Source organism: Pseudopipra pipra, chromosome 2 (assembly GCF_036250125.1).
Source record: "Pseudopipra pipra isolate bDixPip1 chromosome 2, bDixPip1.hap1, whole genome shotgun sequence".
Taxonomy (NCBI): Eukaryota; Metazoa; Chordata; class Aves; order Passeriformes; family Pipridae; genus Pseudopipra; species Pseudopipra pipra.
The window spans coordinates 99,967,299-99,992,401 of record NC_087550.1 but is presented as its reverse complement, the minus strand read 5'-3'; the positions used below and the strand labels follow the sequence as shown (position 1 = coordinate 99,992,401).

The 25,103-nt window shown below is 44.8% G+C and overlaps 2 protein-coding genes across 3 annotated transcripts in view; one reads left to right on the top strand and one right to left on the bottom strand.

Moving 5' to 3' along the window:
• Positions 1-1,931: 1,931 nt before the first annotated feature.
• LOC135410171 (transcription initiation factor TFIID subunit 4-like) lies at positions 1,932-16,220 on the bottom strand. Of its 2 annotated transcripts, none has more exons than XM_064646607.1 (3): positions 14,871-16,220; positions 12,376-12,423; positions 1,932-5,777 (listed from the first exon to the last, which is right to left on the bottom strand). In XM_064646607.1, the coding sequence occupies exons 1-2, from the start codon at positions 16,203-16,205 to the stop codon at positions 12,415-12,417; spliced, it is 1,344 nt and encodes a 447-aa protein (XP_064502677.1). In that variant the 5' UTR covers positions 16,206-16,220; the 3' UTR covers positions 1,932-5,777; positions 12,376-12,414. The 2 variants fall into 2 exon arrangements, with proteins under 2 accessions (XP_064502677.1, XP_064502676.1); XM_064646606.1 differs by lacking the exon at positions 1,932-5,777 and adding an exon at positions 11,239-12,289.
• Positions 16,221-21,628: 5,408 nt separating this feature from the next.
• ARHGAP6 (Rho GTPase activating protein 6) overlaps positions 21,629-25,103 on the top strand; it is a 321,243-nt gene continuing 317,768 nt past the window's right edge. Inside the window, exon 1 of the mRNA XM_064646597.1 lies at positions 21,629-22,329. Within this exon, the coding sequence (XP_064502667.1) occupies positions 21,835-22,329 (495 nt within the window). The 5' untranslated portion in view covers positions 21,629-21,834. The remainder of the gene's footprint in view (positions 22,330-25,103) is intronic.

Here is a 25,103-nt window from a genome sequence, read left to right as displayed (position 1 = left end):
AAGGAAGAGATTGACAACAGAAGCAGAAAGAAACAAACAGCATAGGGACTATGTGTAAATAGAACACCCAGAAGAAACTTTAGATGAGGAATACTTCATTTAATAATTAAATCTGCATTGTAGGCCTGTACTGACAAGGAGCAAATGGTGTCCTTGAAAGACACCTTCTCAAATTATGTCTCTTCATTGTCAGTAAGGAATAGAGCTAGGTCTGTTAATCCCCTACACTATCTCTATAATTTTTGTGTTTAAAAAAATATTTTTTTCCAGAAGAACAAAAAGTCAGCTCAAAGAGACTGAGAGGGCTTTTTCTTTTAATCTTTTGGTTTGCTTAAGGAGCTGAAAAATCAGTCTGAAGCTTAGCCAGAGCAGGTACAGGTACTTCTCAAGCTCCAAAAGTTCCTCCTTCTTCAGGGCAGACTAAAACAAGACAGAATAGGAGCACACACAGTTACTGACCAGCACTGCACCGTAACTTGCTGACATGACTTGGAAATGTGCCTTATTTCCATTGCTTGGCTAAGGATTCTTCAGCACATCCTGAAGAGCATGACAAAATGCCTTCATACACATGAGCTGCTGTCAGCCTGATCCTGAGGACTACATTGAATTTTGCTGCTTATGGCAACAACAGGCATATTTCAGCACTGCTGAATTTCAGCGCATCAGCCATATGTTGTCTCACACCAGTGAAATCCTCAGCTGACCCATGATCAATGCAAAGGAAGATGAATCCATCCCTAATGCTGTAACTAAGAACACCTCAGTCTAGTTTTTATGATATTAAAATCTTACCCATTAGTGATACACTGCAGGATGGGTCTATATAGCTAAAATCAAACAGCAGAAAAAAACTTCTCTAAGTTTTCAAACAGAAAGCAAAATGAGCATCTAAATGTAATGGGAATAAAAAAGATTAGAATTAACAATACATCAAATCAACCATTTCAGTATATTATCTGTTGGTTGGCTAGGACTTTTTATGCTGCTCACACTGAAAATGCAAATGTTAGCTGGATGTGAGCATGCAGGCAGTTAATGGAAAGAATGGGCAGATTCTTCATGTTCTTTCTCTTGACTCAAGATACCAAACTACTGCACATGCATGTGAAGAAATACACTTGAGTTCTGCTTTCCACTAACACAGATACTAACTCACCATTTCCATTCCAAATGTTAATTTATTTTGTTTATCTTTTCTCATCTTTTTCCCAGGACACATGGTTGTCCTCAGAACAAATTCTCCCCCTTAAAGCTTTGCAATGTGTTAGAACTCGTTTCTCCAGCCAAAAGGACAATCTGTGTAATAATTTATGTGTTATGAAAACATGCCAACTACTAAAAGTTGGTAAAAATCAAAGTACTCATTTGTTATTTGCTCTGTAGTCTGCTGGGAAAACTAGAATGAAATCAATGCCTCAGGAGGATAATGAGAACTTCTGTTACTCAGGAAAGAAAAGTTTGCACTGAAACTTAGTGGATACCAACCCTGTGCATGTGATTTGGCATCCTGTTTTAAAACAAGACAATTTTTTTTTTTTTATGGTAGGGACTTTTCCTGCGACACAGGAATGATGTGCACCAAGAGAGCAATCAAACAACACTATGTCTTACCAACTGTTTGTGATCTGGTTTTCTGTCCTCACGTTGCTTACCTAAGTTAGTCCAACTACAAGTATCTTGATTATACGTGACAAGCTTTGTGATGCCCTAGTAAGATTGCAGTTGAGCCCTCCACTGCCCCAAATTTCAGACAGGGACTGCTGTTGCAGTTAGTAGATGCAACACATTCATGAGTAGTGTAGCACCTGAGGCAGTTTCCCCAAAGTAGATTCTCTCTGCTTGAGAGCTGGGAAGAGTCTGATGGCTTCAAGAAACATTTCTGAATTGCAAAAGTGGCTTTGAATAAAACAGACACATACAGCCATTAATTTATTTATGTTTAGACCACTGACATTTATTTAACATTTGTGGATGAAATCAGCTTTACATTTATATATGTGTATTTTACATATTTATGTAAACTAAGCTTTATATTTTAGGGACAAAGGGAGTAAAGGTAGGCAGGCATAATGCTTTGGCCTTCTGTACTGACAGCGCTAAACTTAGTCAGATGCAGGTTTAATCATTGCCGTGGTTGGGACTGGTGTGACTTCGACCCAGTGCTCTCCTATGCTTAAACTGCTTTGGGAGTAAATCCTGGCTCTGTAGCTCACCTTACAGAGTCTTGTCTAAAAGCGACAGATAGGCACCAGTTCACCTCCTTCGTGTTTTTGTCTTGCTGGGGACACTGTTTATAGCAAGCAAGGACTCGGACTTGCCAGACCTACATCACCAGGACGCTGCCACAGCTCTGCGGTACCTAACACCAGGATCAGCTCAGCTGTATCTGAACCAAGCACCTCCCTGCTCCTATAATGACAATGAAACTGCAGGGAGTATGCAGGGAGTCATCCCCAGGGATTTTTCACGTGTTTCTTTTTGTATTGGTAAGTATTATTCTGCTGGCAAGTCTGGATGAGAGAAATTTGGTGCAGGATTACAGAGGCATGATACAGCCTAGCGACACCAAATGCCTCTTGAGAGGCATCATGTTGCAAGTGTGAACTGGTTGGTACAAGTTATGTCTTGGGAAGAGCCAGAAGTGTCCGAAGGAAAAATCCACCCATCTGGAATCACTTGTATGAGAGCCTGTGATTTCTAAATCCCCAAGCACCAGATCCTACAGTCTGCACACACCCAAAAGTACGATTAACATTGGCTGCATCAAATCTTGAAATGAGAGCTTACTTGTGTTAAATACAGATTAAATTCCAGGCTTAAAGCAGCAATCAACTGTTTTAATTGCTCCTTTCAGCTGTGGTTTTGTAAGAAGTAGAACATAACTGCACAAGCATTGGTTAATTTAGAAAAGTCTACTCTGAAAGGAGATTTTGCAAAATGTTTGGAATAATAAAACAGAGCCCGTTTTCCATTGTATCAGGAAAAAATCAAAGTTAACAAAAAAAAAGTCTGGCTCCAAGCTGGACAACGAAATAGAAACTAAAGATAGAGCTACAAATATAGTTCCAGAAATTGGTTCATATCAATTTGGTTATCCTCTAAGTAAGAAAAAAAAAAAAGACAAATTATTTAAAATTTCTGATTTAAAAATGTTTTGAAACATCCCACTTGTGATGCAGGCCATCTTCATTAATGTAAAAGCCAAGACTCATTTGTTAGCACACACACCATTATGCAGTAACAAGTTGCATGACAAGACAATTCTAATGACCTTCCAGGGCTTTGCAGTAGTGAGAGAAATTTCTGTGCAAATTCCTGGATTAATCAATTTTCCTTTCATGGAGTAAAAAGGAGCAAAACATCTTAGAATAATTGAGATGGGTTTTCAGGACCTTTCCTGTTTTATAGAAATTGCTGTTTACTGGAAGAAACAACTTTTCTGATGGTGAAACTTCTTAACATCTTCAACAATGAAAACACTTAATTGGAAATACTTCTATAAATAAATGTACAAGGTGTGACGTTGAATGTAAGAGACACATCTGTTGAGAACAATTGGAATAATTTTTATACAGTTGGCATAGGAGCAGCTTCACTTTGAACAAAATGGATTGAGAGATTTTTTGGGCATAACGCTACATCCAAGGTCAGGTGACTAAGCTTTGTTTTAGAAACATGAGACATAGAAGCTTGAACTGTAAAGAACAGCACAGTGTCTCAGAGGACAAGAGGCATGACAGAGACAAAATAAACACGAGGACATAGAAGTTAAGCTTCTCTTACCCACTACCTAGCAGAGGTATTTTGAGATGTTGAAAGCACCTCCACTCAGAAGAAATTAAAAGGAATACTGTGATGTTTGGAAATTATGCAGGCTGAATAGTCATCTTTAAGGAAACGCTGAGAAATTGCCAAGGGCCCTGGGAAACCATTGAACTACACAGAACAACAGGAGGTAAAATCCAGCATACATGAAAGCAAAGGAGCACACATGGAAGATAAACCATGAGTGTATCTTGGAGGGCTCTAAACAATTTCTACTCAGGGCATTGCCACTGACTGCCCCTGGGAACTCCTAGTCAAAAAAAAAAAAAAAAGAAAGAAACAAAAGAGTTACTCTAGGACAAAGACTGAAGTAGAAACTGCAATAAGAAATAACACAAGGAAGAAATAATCATATGCCACACTCAACAATTTGAGCTGTACAATGCATCTCAATAATTTCTGATGTATCTCTCTGTATTGACTGTCCTTTACTCAAAAAAGCATGACAAACAACAGTCTGGCAGATTTTGCTATTTCCTTACTGCTTGAAAAAGGCTTCCAAGTAAAGAGTATTTCCCATAGTTTACTCTTGACTATGTTTTCTCCAGCCTCCTGTAGCTCTGTAGTTACAATTTCCAATGCTTACAAATTTGAAAAACTCAGCTTTTGTAGACATCAACTAAATTCCTGCTTCTAACATCAGCTCCTGGAGTAAGATGAGCTCAGGCAATTGTGGTGCAGCTTTGGCACAGCACAACTTAATTTTCACTATTGTTCCCACCAGCCCTCAGCTGCAGTTCACCCCACCTCTCTCCGAGCAGCACCAACTGTTCCAGAACCACTTTGAACTCCACAGCCCAGGTGTGATGGGGAACGGGGGTGATGAATTGACTCTTTCCTCTGGCCAAAGCCTCCACAGCAGGCAAGGCAGAGGGGCAAGGAGGGAAAGAGGGAATCAAAGCTAGTCCCAGACTTCACTCCTTTTCTGGAGGCCCTGTGTAAGTACTAGTGTGTGGGGTGGGTGTGTTTCCTACTTCCCCCAAATACTTAAAATGGACATCATAGCTGAAAGTCATTAAATATTGACAACTCTCCCATCCTTAGCTATCTCAAAGGGCTCACTCCACTGACCCACCCAGGTACTGCTGATTCTTTGACTCTGGGCCTGCCTGTTTTCAAGGTGTGCAGCAACAGAGAGGGGAAGATCAGGCAAAAGGCCCTCTGAAGCTTCCTAAGGAACTCCAGCCTTCACCACGATGCCTGAAATTGCTCTCCTTTTCACAGTGGCATTTCTCCCACAGATGGGGAAGGGGGGGGAGGAGATGACAAATCAGAAGAATAGGTCCTTTGATTGTTGGGCATGAAGTAATGCCACTGTAAACCTGTGGTGCAACTTCACAGGCATTAAAACAGGAATACAGCAGTTAATTTAATTGCCAGTAGTTTTGAGCAGAACAAACTCACAGGTGAAGCTATCTAGAGCTAACATTTCAAAGCTTTCAGGTTCTTGCTTGACCAGGCCCGTCATTTGCATCACTATTTTTAATCACCCTACATCAAACAGGCACACATGCTCAAGGCAACACCCCCATCTCAAGAAAGTCAATTCTGCATTTTGAAAGAGAATTAAGACATGTTTTACTTCCCTGTGGCTTGCCAGGTTAAACCACAGTGTCAGCCATCTTACCAGGACATGTCTGTCAAGTAATTTTCACCTCCTACCACAACTAAATCTTCCCATGCCATTCAATACACAGAACATGCTGTAATACACTGCTAGGCAACATAAGCTACAGCAACAAGCAAGTTTACCTTTTCGGTCCTCTACCACTGTGAGCTATGAACTAGGCTATAACAAACATTTCCCAGACTTAGGAAAGCTGAGTAGCATTCATTGCACTTTTCTTACACCTGTGAGGAAACACCTCAGCCAGCCCTCCTCGCTTGTTTCTCAGCTTCAGCGACTCTCTCTTGCAGCAGCTTCACGGAACAAGGCATCAAGACTGAAGCTGCAGGAACACCAGAAAAAACAGACAAACAAACAAACAACACAGAAAAAGAAGAGTTTCTTTGTTTCCATGCTCTTCAGGAACTGCTCATTCAGCAACTGTGGGCTGGAGAGATCAAGTGAAGCAAAAAGGTACTGCCTATGTCCAAGCCCAGCAGTTCAGATGTTGTGAATCAGTGGGGAACCAGGTGACCCAAGGTCTAGTTGTCAGCTTGTCCACTTGGGGAAGCACTCCAAATTAATAGCTTCCTCATAAAAGAGGCAGGTAAAGGATGTGCTTATCCATTCCTCTCCCATCTGATGGGCAACAACTGAGACTGCTTATACATCTGTGAAACACAGGGCCATGAACAACTTGTGCTGCTCTCAACATTGCAACAATGTTGTAACATACTAAAGGTTTGTTTTCAATGCTTTGAGTACTGACAAAAAAGTCCCAAATAAACTAATGTTTAAATGCTTTTTTTTTAAATGCTTACTAACAGAACTACAAAACATTTTAATTTGTCTTAACACACTGGTAAATTGTATTATTCTCCATCTTATTTGTACTGAAAGATTCAATTTTACTCCATTTCATTTGCATGCAATCATAATATTCAAAATAGAAAACGCATGGTGTAGGCAATGGTGCATAATAGATACCACCTCCTCTCCTCTCAGAAAGCATTTGCAAGTATATCTTTTATGTTATTATTTGTTGCACGTTCCAGTTATACAATGAAAGTACTTTTTGAGTTTTGTTTTTGGTGTGTTTTTTTTTTTTTTTTAAAGCTTCCTAAGGCACAAGAAGAGTGCTCTCTTAAGTTTCCTCCTTGAGCTGCATGATTCTGTAACCAGTTCTATGAAACACCCTCAGGTTTAGCGGGTCAACATCACAGGCAGCCTGGCCAACTTCACCTGCTGGCCAGGGCTCCTTTTTCTGCTCATATATTGGCCTACAGAGCACCTGCAGCAGTAACAATGCACACATAATTTCTTTTGTGGTACCAAATCTTACTGAGATACTCTGCCCAAAGCTTTTCCACTGGTCAATATCACATTAAGCCAAATAGCTAAATCTTCTCTTCCTCAATGGGAAAGCAAAGGACAGACTAGGTACCCTCAAAGTCACTCTTTTTCCTTTCTTTTTCCCTTCAATGCCACCAAATTTATTGTGCTGCTTCTGGAAAAACCCCACAATCTTACAGGTATAAACTCACTAATTTCTCCCAGCAACCCAATGTAATGGCAGTGAGATTTCCCCTGTTGTCCAGTGCTTGACAACAAAGTCGCATATCTCGCTTGGAAGACTGTTGGTGAGGGAGAAAGGACAAGGAAAATGACAGAGAACAGGAAAATTAAATGCTTCTCCCAATCCCACAGCACTTCAAGAAGCCTACTGCTTCAAGTCCATTACCCCCAGGTACACCAAGTGCAGCAAGATACACGCCTGCATGCCCTGAGCAAGGACACTCAGAAATGTCCCCACCTCCAACTGATCTTATTTTATTCTCCAGAATCCAGTTGCTAACATTTGGAATCCCAGCACCTCTGTTCAGTACTTGTATAAATGTCATTGGAGAAAAAAATCTTTTCCCTTAGCACTGCATAGATCATCCACAGGAAACATATAGACAGTAGGGAACCATCTGCATGTCCCAGGGGTATTTCTTCATTCCAAACACTCACATGAATGACATTTCACTGTTAGAAAGTAAAAAAACCCAAGAGCAGAAACAAGGGAAGTACGGTGGAAGATACGTGCCAGAACACCCAAGTGGAAGGTGGGAAGTTTAGGCAGAGGAGGTATGAAAACGAGCTGTTGGCCCATGTTACACCTTTCAAGGGCATGTCTTGCCTCTGTTTGTGTCAGGCACATCTACAGGGAACACACAGCCCAGGTCCTCTGCCACCACGTTATCTTGCAGCTTATCCACGAAGCAGCCCCACCAACCCACACCAGCACACTTTACTGCCTTCATGTAACTCTTTAACTGCCTCCTGTCTTCATGTAAACTCATATTGGGGGGTAATGCTTATGGACACTTTGAACATCAGCAATGCAAACGGTGCTTGTAACATGTGAAGTCAGTGTAAGCAATGTAGCTGTTTTTAAACAACCACTCGACTTCTGATCATTAGAACTGCCATTAGAAGTGGCACCTTCTACACCTGCTGATGTAGGTTCAGATACAACGCTCGTATTACATGGTTCAGAAAATAAACAAATCTGAAAACTGTGTTCCAAGTTTAACTTTGCACAGAATAAAAAAAAAAAAAATTTTAAGGAAAGGATTTTATAGACACAAATATTTGCAATAAAAAAAATTCGAAGAAAACAGATTTTGTTTGGATGTAAACATTCCCCTGCTGCCTTGGAAATATTGACACAGCAACACTGCACTGAGACATCATGAAAAAGAAAGTATTCTTTAAAGTAAAGAAAGAGCAACAACCACCAAAAAAGGTAAAAGTACTTACTGAATTATTTCACGTTTACAAAAATGTAAAATACCATAAACATGTTCCTGCTTTTTAAATCTCCACTGCTGTTTAGCTGATTGCCCAGTAAACTGCTAAACTGCAAAGATGCCAACTGGTTTTGATGAGAGTTCCCAGGGGAAGAAAAAAAAAGTGCAGGACCCAGAAGATTTTATGGATAAAAATGTGTGTCCTTTATTGGACTGGGCTGATGCATGCTGAACTTCATGAAAAGGGAAAAAGACAAACCTGAGTGCCAAACTAAGAGGAGAAAAGTAACATCTAGCTTTGTGATTTCTCCAGCTGTGTTTTCTTTGCAGAAAGAACTACCAAAAGTATTCCACAGATACTATCAGTTGTTGTAGCATATGTTAAGGATATAACCTAAAAAGAAGTTGATCACTAAGGCAACATTTCCACCAACACCTAGGCTGTTAGAACTGAGTCACATCCCTCCCCTCAATGGTTGCAACAGCCTCTGGGGCTTTTGGTTTTACCAGAGGAGTGGACAGAAAAACCTGTTGCCAATGCCACTGGCTTCTCAAAAACCCACAAGCCTTGCAGGTAGCTGGGGAGTCTCCTGTGTGCACTCCATCCAGCCTGACTTCCTTAATGCGAGACCACCACCGTCACAGAGCTACCTATACCGGGGTGAAAGGCTCTGTACATGCAGACAGGCTGGTCAGACGCTGCCTGATCCCACAGCTGGCCCTCAGAACATGTTTGCTGTGCTCACCAGATTCTTATAAAGAAGATTACTAAGTTGGCAAGATGATAGGAGACAGCAGAAGATGGGAAAGCAATGTTTTAAGCTTAAATTGGAAGTCACACTGAATAACTGGTAGATCTTCTGAGATCAGAAGTAATGATTTCGCTCAACTGCAGATGCGACAGGATACCCCACATGCAAAATATTCTGCTGTCATCTTACCTTTAAAGACACATCATTATGACCAAAAGTAGTAACAGCATTGAGTTTTCAAGATACTTCAAGTATCTCAAACTGAACTGCTGCACACAGGTGGAAGTTAGAAACTTGAGTCTACTTCTGAGTAGAAATTTTGAAATTTGAGAAATTTAGAAATTTGAGTCTACTTTTGCTGAAGCTCAACTCTTGTTAAAGCTTGATAAAGACTTAGGTAATTAAGTCTCAGTCCTACATTGCAACACATTTTGTGCTGTCAGTCACATTGCACTGGTTTTAATTTGTTCTTTGCAACAATGTGTATCAATCCAGCACACAAAAAAGAACATCTGTGAAAAAGAATCCTATCCTGCTAGAAATCCCTAAAAATAAACTTGTCTGAAATTACTCCCCAAAAGTATATGCTCCTTAATTCTAGTCAACCGAGAGAAAACTATTTTTCCATAAGATGCTGGTCGTCCCCCCAAACAAATCAATTCCCATGCATTTTACAAGTACTCCCTACTGGAAATTCCATGTCTTGGTGAAAGGCTTCGCAGCACCTTTGTAAAAATCTTCAAATTCTTCATGCTGCCTGCCATATCATGTAAATGACAGCAAGTTTAGCTTCCAATCACCAAAAAAATCTACTCATAAATCATAGGTGAACAGAAGATTTGACACCACCCTTTCGTAAGCCATCATGCTGACTCAACAAGGACGGGACATCAGGAGCTGTAAAGATAAGATTCACTGGGTGTCAAGGACATAGGCAAACCCGTGCAGTAACTAACTGTTAAAATTTGAACAAACCTATTTAAGCCCAACACTCTTAATGAGAAACTAGTGTACGAGGAAGTTTCATGCAGAAGCTTACAGCACACCAATAAGGGGGAAAGCACATGTGCAACAATAAACCCCAAAGCAAGGATGCACAAGTACCACAGTGAAATTACTGTGTGGCTCAAAGAGAGTGATGAAGAAGGAAAAAAACAAAGGGAGAAGGGGGAGGTCCCACATGTTGTAAAAACAGCACTGTGTGAAATTCAAGTTTCTTTATGAAAGTAGGCAGCAAGTTTAAAGCAGCCACTGACGCTGGAGAGCAAGACAAAGCTCTGGCAATTGTCTACAGCAGACATAGCAGACAGGGTGGTCCAACTCAGCACCAGTAGCAACCAGGAAACTGGGAGGTGACAGAGTGCCAGGAAGAGCACCAGACTGTATGAAGGCTGGAGAGAGTAACAAAAAACCCAAAAATTTCTTGGCAGAAGGACTCATTAAAGAACATTAGGAAGTGTTTCAGACTCCAGCTGGGTATGCTGCTCCCAAATAGGACACAAAAACCAAAACTGTTGCTGCTTTGCTGCTCTGAGTCAGTAGGTTAAGACCCACACTTGAACAATTCATGAGGGAGACAGGAGAGACCAGTATTTGCTCATCCTTCCTCATTCCCTCCCTCTCCCACATCTCTCCCCAAATCCTGCCACTGTTACAGCACTTCCTCAGGAGGAGATGCCTGCAGTGATGGAGCAGGCATGTAGTTCATGTAGCAATGATGGTAACAAACGCAGCACAGACCAGTGAGTAACTAAATTCTGATTTCTTAAGACAACAGGACGAGGGAAAAATTACATGAATGATCTGATGATTGACTTTAAGCCTCTTCTCAAAAATGAAAAGGAATTTTGAAATTTGTAATTCCATCTGTAAAAGTGCTCTATATTCTATCATATTGAATGCAGGAATCTCAGCATTCACTGGATCAGTTTGAGTTCGGGGGCCATTAAAATACTGGTATTTTAGCACAGCAGTTATTTCATTTTTAGACAGGTCAAGGCCTGATACCTATCACTGTCTAAACAAGTGGCAGATGAATAAGCTACAGCAACTACAGTTACATCATGAAGTCTTTATGCAAAATATTGGAAGCAAATTTCAAAGGCTGTTTTCTCCTCACAGTTAAAATTTGGTTGTGCTTTACTAACTGAAAACCAAAAATTTTGTAAAAAGGTCAGGTGATAGAAAAAAGTGATTACAAAAGGGAAGTGGCAATATAAGAACAAAGGAGGAAAAACCACTAAGATTAAGAACAGCATTTGAATATAAAAATTTATTTAGGTGAAGTCACAAACAGTTTGATATTAATTTACAAACACTCCATGTTACGCATATTATTGGAACTATCGAGAAAGGTAAAGGAGAGGAGATAATGGCAACTTTTTCCTGAAACAACTAAAGGCAAACCCTTACCATCATGCGTGTTACTGGATCATAGTATTACCTTGATCATAACCCCTAGTATGCAAGGAAAAAGGAAAAGAAAACAGAACACTGAGATGCAGAACGATTAAACCATGAACCAGCGAACATAATTTTCATGAACACCAGACTACAAAGGTGTAGTCTGATGCTCAGGATCTTAAGTATTCTAACAAAAATAAAAACAAAATTATAATTTAGGTCAATTACTATAGTTGAAGAATTTTGTAATGCACAGTTGGGCTATCTGGCAATGACAGCAATGGTTAACTCATTTTTTAAAGAACAATGGAGAGGTGATACTGAGCCTCACAGAATAATTCTGCTGACAACCTGAGTTATTATAGCAAGTGTATGATACTGTTTTGAGTCAAATACACATTTATGTTGCAAATATTCTCAATGAAATGGCAAAAGTAACAGCTGTAACAAGACAAGTTATGATTTATTTTTTTTTAAACAAATATAATACATAAGGTTTTGAAGTGTCCGGTTGTGATCTGCAAAGATCCAGGATTGCACACAGTTTGGTCAAATGAGAAGATTTAATCTGCACATTAAATTGGCTTTTACTTTCAAAGTAGTATTTTAGAGCAGGGTTCTCCTCCGGGAGACTGTTCCTGACCTCATTCAACCAATGTTCAATTTATTCACCTTCCTGAATCTTTGCCCTCTTTGGATAGTCTGTGACAAGTGCTGCGCTGCAGGAATTCCTGTTTTCCAGCAAACTGGCTTGCTCTGCAGGTTTGTAGTCCATTGTTATAATTGCTGATTGGGTAAAATCAATTTCCTACGTCTTCTCTAGCACAGCTTGCAACGCAACAGAAGCAGAGGTAAAAGAATGCACTAGAATACCAGAGCTCCACTTAAACACCAACGGAGTCAGGCTGTTGGCACCAATAAAAAATTCTGTATTTAACAAATCTGCAAATATTTAAGATCCAAAGTTAGTCAGTTTGATAAATAAACTCACCCAATTAGTCTGACTGCCATCCCAACTGGCCTTCTGTTTTCATGGAGTCTGGGGAAAAAAAGAGAATTGTCTGAAGTTACATATACAGACAAATTTGCAGGAATGAATATCAGCTATCCTACATACATGCCAATTACCACATTCAAACTAAAACTAGCGTTTCTCACTTTGTTCTTTCCACATAAAGCAAAGATACAGCTCTTCACCAGTGCCTTAGAAAGGACAGATAGCTTCAGAAGACAGAAACTTTGTTTACATTGACTTTTACTGTTTAACCATCTGTGGAAATGCAAAACCAGAGATACAGTCACTAAACTAAATGAGGCTGAAATTCCAGTCTTTGACTTAGAGGGGAAATGAAATTCAGTCATGCTGCCTAATGCTATCTGTTGAAATTACAGAACCAAAATCAGTTCAAACTAACAATCTGGAAAAGGTTTTTGTAGAACACCTCCTCTTCCTCTTGACAGCATGAATGTGGAAAAGCTTAGGTTTTGGCCAAAGTTGTAAGCCCATAAAAGGCTATTCTCTCCCATTTTAATTCTCCAATTCTTTTGCCCAAGTGTGATGTCACGTCTTATTTTACTGAAGTAGTTTTACACAACATAGTCAGAGCTTGCAAGGCACTGGGGAGGTGTGGGGGAAGGTGACAGAAGTCACCTCCAAGAAAACATTTCCTTGCTGCTGCCTTGCCAATGATAAACTCATGCTTTATCCTAGGCCTCATTTACATTTAACAGCTGCTCAAACCCTTAGCTCAGTTAAGGACATTTTTAAGCAGTTATAAGACACTGTGCACTACCAATTAAAAACTGCTCTAATAATAGAAAAGTGGTTGTAACCACACTGAACAATTGCAAAACTTTTACTTTCTCATTGTGCCGCTAAAGCACTACTCTTTCTACAAAGATTAAACTTCCAGTATTTTGTAAGTTAGTTAAACATTTTTCCTTTACACACTTTCTGGGGGGAAAAGAAATAGGTATCAATGCCACTGCTAATAATCAGTTGGGAAGTTTCCATGAAATCAAAGGGGATTGAGACCTCTGGTGCCTCAACAGACAACACTGACAGACCAGCTGCTGCAGAAGTTACAAGAGCGGGTAACATGACAAGCTGAAGGTCCAGTCTCAGATGAGATGAAAGTTATAAGCCATTGCTCATCTGGTGCTCAACTGAGATCTGTAGGAGAACAAGAACTGAGCTGTTGTTCTTGAGAATGGAGAAATATAAACAAGATATCGGAAAAAGTTGCAGGAACATAGAGCATCAACTACAGAAGGCCCAAGGCCAACAGACCTGGGTTTATCTATATTACTGTGTGGTGTTTACTCCCTTTCTTTGTCAGCAGTTGGCCTAGTGAAGTCACTTTTAATAGGTATAAAAGTCAGGACTTGGTGTGACACACCAAACACGTCCAGATGCCTTGAAAATGGATCCTCCCTTCCCAGATCAGGCTAACAGGGTCAAACAACTTAGCCACTCTGTGCTGGCAATCCCCAGGAAGCAGAACATCTGATAAACTAGCAAAAATTCTACAGGAATGCAAAGGTTCTTCCTACAGACCCAAAAAATCTGATTAGAAATAAACATAGCCAGTATCACAGAATCTCTACACCAGCATTCAGCTAGCATGAAACTAAATGTTCAGCATTCAGCATTTTCTGTGCTGGAGATTTGGCAGATTACATCCACCAGAGTAAGAGAAGCAGCACAACCCCTAATATAGGCAGGAAGCTCTTAGTAGCTGTAGAGCTCAGCGTCATGCCTCAGGCGGCAGAAGACCTGCCTGTGTGCACCAGGGGTTAGAGGAACTCAGTGATGCCTCTACTGAAAGCAAAAAAAAACCAAACCATAAAATCCTCCCTCACCTTCCCTAATCACACTCACCATCTTTTCCCACAAAACAGGTGATAACTTGTATATTAAATCTCCTGAGTCCCAAACCAGGTTTGATCTTCAAATCACAGTGCATTTGCAAGCTGTGGCCATTCATACTGAATTTTATCTTTATTCACATCAATTTTGCTGCCCTCCCACACAGCCTGCAACTACCCACATGCTCCCATAGTAACAGGAGAGTCTGGATGCTTTGTCTTACATACAAATAACTGTATTGATGAGAAAGTTATTTTTTTAAAGACAACTCAGAGGAAAAAAATAAAACCACATCTTTTTTCTAATGTCTTCAGGAAGATGAAGTTATGTATCGGGGGAGGGAACTAGTGGAGTTCCTGTTTTCTGGTGGCCAGGGCAATAAAAACTACAGTTATTTACTCAGCGTCCATCAACGACCCCATCTCTGCCGGTGGCCAGCTGGGCACCCGTGATACCACGTCCCTATGGTCAGCACGAGCAAAGGGTCAGCGCCGTGAGACTGGAGACGCTGACCAACGCATGGGCACCCCAACTGCCCCTTCCTCCTCTTCCCCTCCGAGGGGGCACCATGCCCAGCCAGCGGAGCGGGAAAACACGCGGCCATCGGCTCATCACACCTGGCTTTTCTCCTCCTGCTTGGGGCTCTGCGCCGGCGGGGGCGGCGGGGCCGGCGAGGGCTGTGTCTCGCCCTCAGCCCGCGAGTGCCTGGGGACAAGCGACTTGAGCGGCGCCATCCACTTCATCCACAGGTCCAGGTCGACGTCACCCCAGGGCAGAGAGGGGTTCTTCGCCGCCCGCCGCCTAAAGTCCTCGTCGTAGTTCATCCAGGAGGTGCCCCCGTAGGTGGCGTGCAGCTTGCGGATGGTGTCCAGGTACTTGAACATGGCTCCGCAGCGCGCCGGGTGCTTCTCGCACAGCACGCTGGCGTACACCAGGAAGGCTGAGACCCACTGGTCCAGCGTGTCCCCCGGGCGCGGGCCGTGCTCGGGGGCCAGCTCTGTGTGGAGCAAGGAAAAGAGGTCAATGAACTCCCCCCGCCAGATCCGCTCCTTGGTGGCCTTGGCCAGCTTGTAGCCCAGCGGCCGCCGCAGCCCCACGTAGGGGGTGGCCGGCGCCTCCGCCGCCGCCTCGCCCTGCCCCGCCGCTGCCGCCGCCGCCGCTGGGCCCCCGGCCGGGCCCGCGGCCGCGCCGCTCGCCGCTGCCGCCGCCGCCGCCGCCTCGGCGCAGGGGCTGGCGGCCGCCGCCGCCGCCCCCAGCGCGGCCTGGCGCTCCAGCCACCGCGGGTTCACGTAGACGGTCCGCAGGCGCGGCGCGGCCCCCGCCGCCGCCACCCGCGCCGAGCCCTCGGCGCCAGGCTGGAGGCGCAGCACGGCCAGGGTGGCCGGCGCACCCGCGGGCAGGTCGCTGCCGTCCCGCCGCGGGGCCGGCTGGGCCGCCGCCGGCACCTGCAGCAGCGAGGGGGCCGCCCAGGGCGGGGAGCCGCCCCTAGGCCCGGCCGCCGCCGCCAGCGCCTCTAGGCCCGGGAGGCCGAGCCGCGAGCCGGGCGCCACCGCGCCGAGCACCCATCGGGTCTCGGCGATGCCGGTACGGTCCCGGGGGCTCCGCGACCTCCCCTCCTCCCGGCGGCCGGCGAGCGCCGTCCCGAGCGTCAGCGGGGCCGCGGGTCCGGCCCGGCGGCGGCGGCGGCTCCGCCGCCTCCCACGTGGCATCGGCGCGGAGGCTCCGGGCGGCGCGCGCGGCGGGGGGCGGGACCGCGGCGAGGAGGGGGCGGGGCCTGGTGGGGAGGGGCGGGACCTGACACCGAGTCCCCGCCCCCGCCTGGTCCTGGCCCCGCCCCCCGGGTTCGGCGCTGCCCGTGGTGTTTCAGAGGTTCTGGCTGTTTGGCGCTGAAGTGCCTGGCTTCCACGGATTTCACAGGCTATTCTGAGTTGGAAGGGACCCACTAGGATCATCGAGTCCAACTCTTAAGTGAATGTCTCGTATGGGGATTGAACCCGCGATTTTGGTGTTATTAGCACCATGCTCTAAGCATAGAGTGCATAATACTCTTTCTCTCTCTAAACCCCAAAACTATATAGTGTATATATATGAACGCTATATATATATATATACACTATTCATGTAAACTATATATAGTTATATATACTATGCACTAATATATATGCTACTGTATTGTAGGTACACAATAGCGTACCTACACAATAGTGTCCCTGTTTTCATTATTATTGCTTCAGTAGAGCAAATGTTTCAAGTTACAGCATTCTATCACTTTTCCCTTCCAGTATAAATAAGTATATTTTTCTCTTTATTGAATTTTATTTTTTTTCCTTGTGTGCTATCACAGAGATTCAGCTGTCCTAGCTAAGCACTGAGCAGCCAATCTGGGCAAACACTTGCCCAGACTCCTCTGGGTGTCTCAGTGACTGACCTGCAGAGTCCTATGCCAGGTAAGAAACAGGAGAGGACTTCATGGGAGATGCAGCCCTGTGGGCAATTTCCTTCCTAGTCACATCCAAACACTTTCTACCACACAGCCATCTATGTCTTACTGAGGTCACTGTCAAAACACATGGTAGACTCTGTAGGCCTCTGTAGGACCAGGCCATCACAGTACTTGGTCACCAGCTGGGTGAAGGTCAAATACCACTGCAGCCAAAGAAGGGTGCTTATGCACCCATTCCCCAGCTGCTTCCACAAACACTTGTGTAGGGCTTTCTCTTTTGGACAATCAGTCTTGAATGCTGTGCTGAACTGCCTGTAGATTATTTCCACTGCAATATAGACAGAAGTTCTGTAAAAAATGTAGCAGATATTTCATCTTAATGGAAAAACTGGAAGAGATAAATTTTAGATAAAAGTCTTTCTGTCAAAAAAATCAAATCTCAGGAATGACAAAGTTAGAAATCCTTCTGTAAGAAAAAAGTAAGGTAGAAGTGCGGCTTTGGCGTTTTTTTAATGTTTAATAAATTCTAAAGAAACAAAATGCTCCTGTTTTCTGATTCACCCTTGTTTTCAGAGATTTATTCAGATATCTGAACAGATTTTTTTTAATTCTTGAGATGAATACACTCTTATTTTGTTAAGGAATTTGTTTTTTAAAGTGCAACCAAAACAGGTGGCAGTATCTCCTTCTAATTTCACTTTACTGGGGCATTAATAAAACCAGATTGTTAAAATAACTCTAGGACCATAACTTCTCTAAAACTTGCCCATGCAGCAGGCTTGCTATTAAGTCAGGTGATAGACATTTATACAAAATCTCTAAAATTTTCTGAAGGTTAAGGTTTTCTTGACTTTAGTCCAAAATTAATATTCGGTTAGAACCAGAGAGTTGTTCAAGTTGGAGGGAACCTCGAGTGGTCTCTAGTCCAACCTCCTGCTCACAGCAGGGTAAAAACTAAACTAAGACAAGGCTGTTCAGTGCCTTTTTCAGTCAGGTCTTGAACACCACCAATTATGGGGATTCCACAACCTGTTTCAGTGCTTAATAATCCTCAGTGACTTTTTTTTCCTTACATGAAGTTCTCTGTCTATTTTTGACTCCTGTCTGTCATCCATTCACTCTGAATTTCAGCACAGAGCCTGGCTCCAATTTCTTGATAACTCCCTTGCAGGAACTGGAAGGCTATTACTAGGTTTCCCTTTCCCCAGGATGAACAAGTCCAGCTTTCCTGGCATATCCTCACAGGGCAAATGTTCCAGCTCCAAACTGTCTTGGTGGCCCTCCAAGCTGAAGTTTATTAAAGTCCTCCTTAATTGCAGTCACACAAACTAGACTGTTCCATATGAGGTCTGTTGAATGCTGTGTAAAAGCAAATAATCACCTCCCTCAGTCTATTGACTATATTTCTTTTGATGCAGCCCAGGATTCTCTTAGCCTTCATCCCTGCAAGGGCTTCCTGCTCCATCATGTTTGGCTATTGACCATCAGAGCACCTGACCTCCTTCCCATCAGAGTTGCTCCCCAGCCCATAGAAATGCAGGGGTAAGTCCACACCAAATGCACTTGTCCTCACTGACTTTCATTAGATCCCTGTTTTCACATTCATCTGGCCTGTCTAAGCCCCTCTGAATAGCAGCCCTTCCCTGGAGCATGTTGACTATATGCTTTAATTTGATGTTGTCCACAAACTGGATGAAAGTCCACTCTGAGTCCTCCTCTGGGCTATAGATATGGATATGAAACAGGACACGAATCAATACAGACTTATGAAGAACTGCACTTGTAACCAGCTTACCTGTAGAGTATGAACCATTACTCACTATGATTCAGTCAGTTTTTCTCTCTGTCTCAAAAACAAAGCTGTGGGAGATTGTGCCAAAAGCCTCCTATCCACTGCTCTCCCATCATCCATAGATCAAGGCAGGTGATCAGGTTAGTTACATATAATTTACCCTTGGTAAATCCATGCTAGGTCTTTCAGTTCCTTGACTGCTATTGCAAACTTATGGTTGCAATGACAGGTGTTACACAAACAGCTTTGCTTTGTAAGAGAAAGAAGGGCTGACAACCATTATGAGATCAATTAGTACTGTCTCACTATTCCTCTGCAGATATGGCTGCACAGCTGGTATCTTATGTCTGGAGGTTACTGCTAAAATTTGGGGACTAGGGCTATCTTTTTGTCCTGTGCTTGTACCATGCCCACTTGAGCCCCTGAGCCTAGCTGCAGGGTGGTGCTACCGGGTCTCACAATAATGCAGTTCATAATAATGCATAATAATGCAGTGATAAGGAACAGAAACTTTAAAAATAATCAGTAAGTGCTTTTATTGCTGTTCTCCTGAAAGATGCAGAGAGAAGCTGAGACAGGTAGTGAAGTTGTCTACACGAAGCATCTCTATATGTATGTCGCATTTACTCTTTGAATTGCAGTTATGATGCTGCAGGTCTACATCTCATGAAAACTATAATTTTTCATGGGAGCTTTCATGAAGAAAACCAGCTGTGCAGTAGTCATGCCTGGACTGAAGCAGGTGGAAACAAGAATGCTTTGCTCCCACCTCATTTAAGTAGTTACTTGTAAAGTGATGTATGCTCCTAACTACGCACTTATCTGATTGTTTCAGACTCCTTTCACAGTCCGTGTGTGCAGTGTGTAATGATCCGAGTTGGCACTTGGAGGTTTGCCCACTGGCAGCTGGCTGTGCCCAAGAGTATCAGCTCTGCAAAGTCGGCAATGCACCTCACAGAGAATGGCATAAACAGTTTTCGGTGGATTTTGGATGCAGGTGTGACTGTCCTCTCTACTCCTCAAGAGATGAGCTCCTTAAAACTCTGAATTTCCCTCTCTGCCTTTTTCCTCATGTCTTCCTGTCCCTTTATGGTCCCATGATATGTTTGTAGAGGACAAAAGAAGCAAATACTTGGAGCCACACGTCTGTATAGTTGTACTGCAGATGGGTCCTCTCAACCAAATTGCTACCATGGGCACAGAACTGCAGAAACAAACACGGATTGTTGTTTTACGCTTCAGACCTTCTTCGTAGTCTCATGCATGAGACCTTATTGAAGGCATTAATGAGGAGGCAAAACGAAGCTTTAAACAGAAACAGCTGCAACCTTAGCTGTGGAGGAACTTGGAATTAGGCAATAGCACAGCTTATTAAAATAAGGGGAAAAAGCTACTTTGCAGACAAAAAGAAAAAGAAAAAAAAGAAAAAAAAGAAAAAAGAATCCCATTTGGAAACATTACCTAAAACCAGAACACCCTCCTTTGAAAGTGGATGGGCTCTTGTGCTGTTGCCCTTTATGAAATTTAAACAGCACCACACAGGACGGAATTGTCTACTCCCTCTATTGATGAAAACAGAAAGTGCTGCCAGGGACCACTTACCTGCACAGGCTCCAGGATATCAGGGAGAACAACACAACCCTGCACTAGGGTTTGAAGAGAAAACGCAGAATGAGGAGAAATTAATAACTCTTTTGTTGTGCTCAAGCACTTTTCTTTTCAAAATAGCCTTTTCTAAGGAAGTTTTTTAAGAGTTGCCTGCAACACTTTTGGGGAGACTGTGGAGCTGGTGGGTTTTCAAGTCAAAAGAAGGATGCTTAGGCCCCATGGAGTCAGCAGTCTAACAGTGAGTTTGTCTGAGACAGGGGAGATTCAAGACTTGCACAGGAGTTTTTAGCTAGTCTGTCCTTAGGCATCTTCCACTCTCTCTAAATGAAAGTATAGATGTGGAAGAAAAACAGGATTTGGTTTTGTGTTTTGCTTTCCATCTCGAAAGATATAACGGCTGTAGTCTTCACTGACAAAAGAGCAACCGAACTGAACCTACCCATGAAGCTAATGGTTACTTAATAAAGTTGAAACATTAAGTAAATTATGGTGTATAGGGTCCAGAAAGAACCTGAGAAGCATTGCTGTTGAACTGCTTCCAGTGAGGGGAGGACTGTAATATTCCCAGTTGGAGTCAGGGCAGGAGTCAGAGTCTACAGGGAGTCTGAGGGACCGTTTCCTTTACTCCAGGTAAGGAAGGAGCTGTCTGGCTGCCTTCATGGTGTTGCATGGTATTGTTCTTCTGTGTGCATTCTATTTCTTAATTTCTTTACAGTTTTGCCTTTTCCACGTTTGTTCTGTTTTTCTGGTAAAAGTTTCCTTGCCTGTGCTTGGAGATAGAGAGCAGAAAAAGGCTCAATGGGAGATCAAGCATGTCCAGTCACTTGTCCTGAGGAGGCTTAGCTTCATTGGTCACACTCTCTTTTTACAGGTCTTAGGTGACCAATGCTGCCTGTCGGACTCACGTCCACGTGCCCTCAAAGTAGGTGTTTTGGCAGGGATGGAAAGAGAGACATGGGCCAGAAGAAGGTCCCGTCCCGTGTGCTGCACACTGCGAGCACCCTGCCTACTGCTGTGGGGTTTTCCTAAGTCTTCAGCTCTCTCCGGCACAGCCGGGACAGACGGGGGGTCCCATAACCTTCAGCCCAGGAGGGAGGGCGACGCGGCGCTGGTCTGAGAAAGGTCAGACCGGGGCTTTCCCCGGCTGCGCCTCGGGAACGATCGCTCCAAAAAACAACCGTCCGTCGCTACGCGATCCCTCCCCAGAACGGAACCATCGCGTGCCGGTGCGGCAGCGCTGGGACCCGCAGCTCCGGCGTGGGCGTCCGGCGGAGGCACCGGGGTGCGGGCGGCACTGGGACGGGCTCTCCCCGCTCCGGGGGGTGCAGACGGGTCCCGCCACCCCCGGGGTGCCTGTGCGGGGTGGGCGGCCCGGGCTCCCGTGCGCATCACGGCCGAGGGGGGAGTGACTCTGGCAGCCTGCGGCGAGCCCAGATAAAAGTTCCGCTGCTGCCGTCTCCCCTCCCCTTTTCTCTCGTAACTTTTTTTTTTTTTTTTTCTCTCCCTCCCTCTCCCTCTCAGCAAAGTGACCGCCGCGGCGGCAGCCCCGGAGCAGCCCCAGCGCCGGACGCCGCCATGAGCCCCGCGATGCCGCCGTCGGGCCGCGCCGCCGGGGGCTGAGCCCGGGCGTGGGGGCCGCCCCCAGAGCCCCTCCGCGGCGGGCGCTGGAGGCAGAGGCAGCGAGAGCCCAGGCGGGACCCCCGACTGCCCCGCCGTGCCCGGGGCAGCGCCCGCCGCGATGTCGGCGCAGAGCCTGCTGAGCAGCGTCTTCTCCTGCTCCTCCCCGGCCGCCGCCGCCCCCGCCGCCGCCAAGAGCCTCTCCAAGCGGAGGCTCCGCCAGACGCGCAGCCTCGACCCCGCCATCATCGGCGGCGGGCGGGAGGACGGCGAGGGCGCGGGGCGGGCGCCGCGGGCGCGGGCGGCCGGCAGCCCCTTCGGGGAGCGCTGCGGTCCCCGGGGCGCCCCGCCGCCCCACGGCGCCTCCTTCTCCACCCCCAGCACCCCGCTGGAGCGGTCGCCGCCGGGCAGCGCGGTCTTCGACGAGGAGACCCTCCGCGGGAAGCGGAGCCCCGGCTGCGAGCTGCCCTTCCTGGCGCGCACCCCCTCGGCCCTGGCGCTGAGCGGCCCCGCCAACAGCATCTTCTCCTCGCCCCGGCGCTGGCTGCAACAGAGGAAGGGGCAGCCCTCGCCGCCCGAGCCTCGCCCCGCCACCTACGTCGTGTGGAAGTCCGAGGTAGGCACGCTCGCCCCCGGGGACGGGCACCCGCCGCGCCGCCCTCGCCCCCGCCGCCCGCCCGGGGGAGCCACCGGCTCCCGCCCGGTGGTGGGGACACGGCGCGATGGGGCCGTCGAGGCCGCCGTGGTTGTTAGTGCCGGGAGCCGGCATCCGCGGCCGTGCAGGGTCGGGTGTTTGAGGTTCCCTCGACGGATTCCATGTGTAGTTGTCCCAGGCCTGTAAAGCCTTCCCCTCCCAGTTTCACACGTCTTAAACTGAAGTATGTGATGGTTTCTAACAAGATAGACAAATTATTTTTAATGTGCACACCCAGTGAGCTGTGATTTATTTGACAACGCACATGTGTCAAAACCACATGAGAAGCAGTTGTATTCCAAGACAAATCCAACTCTGCAACGCAAATATTTATTCGTTTAACTTGGATGTCGTCGATGTTGGGCTGCAGATACCATACCATGAGGATAAATGTATTCAGAGAATGTAGCATTGTTTCTTGGTAGCGATTGCTCGGTGAGTTGGTTATGCAGAGCCCTTTGTAGCAGTAGAAGAATAATTTGTTTTGTTCTAAGAAATTCTTCATCCTGTCCGTGGTGATGAGGTTTCCCACTTAACTGTTTAGTAGTGCCTCCTGGAGCACTGGGATCAGAAGGCAGCCTTTTCCTTTTTTTTTTCATTTCCAAAGATGTGTGTATTATAAAAAACTAGTAATAAGCAGCAATAAGACACCCCCATTGTTCAAGTGGGATGCGGAAGCCCTTGAAAAATTATTACCTTACACAGTGATCTGGGATCAAACTAGGCATCATGATGGCACAGGATGTAGTTTTTAAAGGCAAACACTACCTCTCATCCTGCATGAGCTCCTATATTCTCCTGTTTGTTTGGAGTATAAAAGTTGTCAATGTCTGCAAGCTGAGATGGAATGTCAGCCTGTGGGTGGTGACTTCAGGCAAGAGGCTGGGTAATGTTTAAAGAGGTGGTGAAGATTTTTTGCGGCTTTAAAAAATGGATTATTAAGTCTTGTGATCAGGAGTTACTCTTAGTAATATTTCATCTTGATGCTTGAATTTTAAGATAGTTAAAAATTCATTATTTCAAAGAACTTTGTGGGAATTGCAGCATCAGTGGCAAAAAACCTCCAGTGGACAGTGAGACAGTAGGTGGTCACACTAATGAAGGGTAAGTTTGCTGCTTATCCACTTATGATTTGATAAGGTATATGAAAAAGTATAAGATGCTTAAGATTTCCTGTGCAGGGTTTCGTGACTGAATCCAAGACTCAGAATGGTCTCTGATCTCTAAATCTAAGCAGGTCTCCCTGTTTTCACTGAATCGACATGAAGCTGGTGGACACTTGGGGCATTTTTATCAGATCCGTATGTTGTCACACCACACAGCACAGCACAGCACATCTTTAACTGCAAATTTAAAAGCATTGGTTTTTTTCTTAATTTGGCGTGTGAATTTAGCATTTTTAAATAGACAAACCTTTTTTTTTGTGAAGGGCGTATTATATTACTAATAACTCTAATGCCGTATAGTGATATAATTTATAGTTACATTTGATGTTACTGTTCTCTGACAAATTGTTGTTTATGTGGCATTTGAACCTGAGTATCTTTCATACAGTTAAGAATGGATGTTTAACAAAGTGTGGTTTTGTATTTTGAAGGCACCTTTGCTATGGGTGGGGCCTGATTTTTCGAGTAACTGAAACGTATGTGTGGTGTAGTTTAAAAAAAATCATTTTTACTTTAGAAAAAAAGTAACCTCAACAGGTGATTTTGTTGTGAGAGAACAATTTTGGCAAGGTTTGAGCTCGATGCTGTCAGGACAAGCAAGTATCCACATCTCTGTTGTGCCCCCTTGTCCGAGTGGGGCAGGTGACTGGGTGTGCAAGTTTGGAGTTGGCTTCCTGCCAAATCTCCGAAACTCGACAACAGGGTCTCCTTCCCAGAGAGGGAAGGAAAAAAAAAACGAAAAACCAGGCAGCCAAAGTTCTAGCAAAAAATATATATATATATATATATTATGTATAAAACAGAGATATACAATGAGAATTATATATATATGAATCTATGATCCCAAATAGCTTCCCGAAGTCGAAGGGAAGAGGGGGAAAGGGAGAAGGGAAAAGGATAAAATAGGGTGAAAAGGGACAAATAATAAAACAGATCTACACAGTCTAAAAACCCAGCAAAGCTGAAGAATTGGCAAGAGCTCACCACTTCCCTTGAAAGAAAGCAGTACGTCTGGACACGGCCCAGCACTCCCCCCTCACGCGTGGCTGATAACAGCAGTTACTGTAGGCCTCAGCTCCAGATAAGCCAGGCCCAGACAGGGACCACCGTTCTCCAACCTTGCCGGAAGAGAAGAGAGCGAACCCGCTTATCGATGCCTTATTTATACCCTAGGTTACGTAAAGGAATAGCATGGAATACTTCCTTGGTCACCTTCCTAGTTCTTTCCTGGTTACAAGCTGGTTACCAGGAAGGCCTAGACTGAAACCATCACACTGGGCCACCCCTTTCCATGAGCTCTCAGTTGGGCACAAGTGTCATCGCTGTCATTGTCCCAGCAGTCACAGTGGTGGGGCTGCCAGGTGGGAGCAGGGTGTGCAGCACCTGAATCTTGGCTCCCTTCATCACTGTGAATTGGTGTCACTGTGTGTCAGTTGTCATATATCCAGATACCTGCTAGTTTCAGAGTTCCCATTTTTGAGACATTATACAAATATTAACTTAGTTATTCAGCAAAGACATGTACAAATT

Coding starts and splice junctions, on each gene's coding strand:
- LOC135410171 (XM_064646607.1), bottom strand. CDS start 16,205: ATGATCCTAGTGGGTCCCTTCCAACTCAGAATAGCCTGTGAAATCCGT.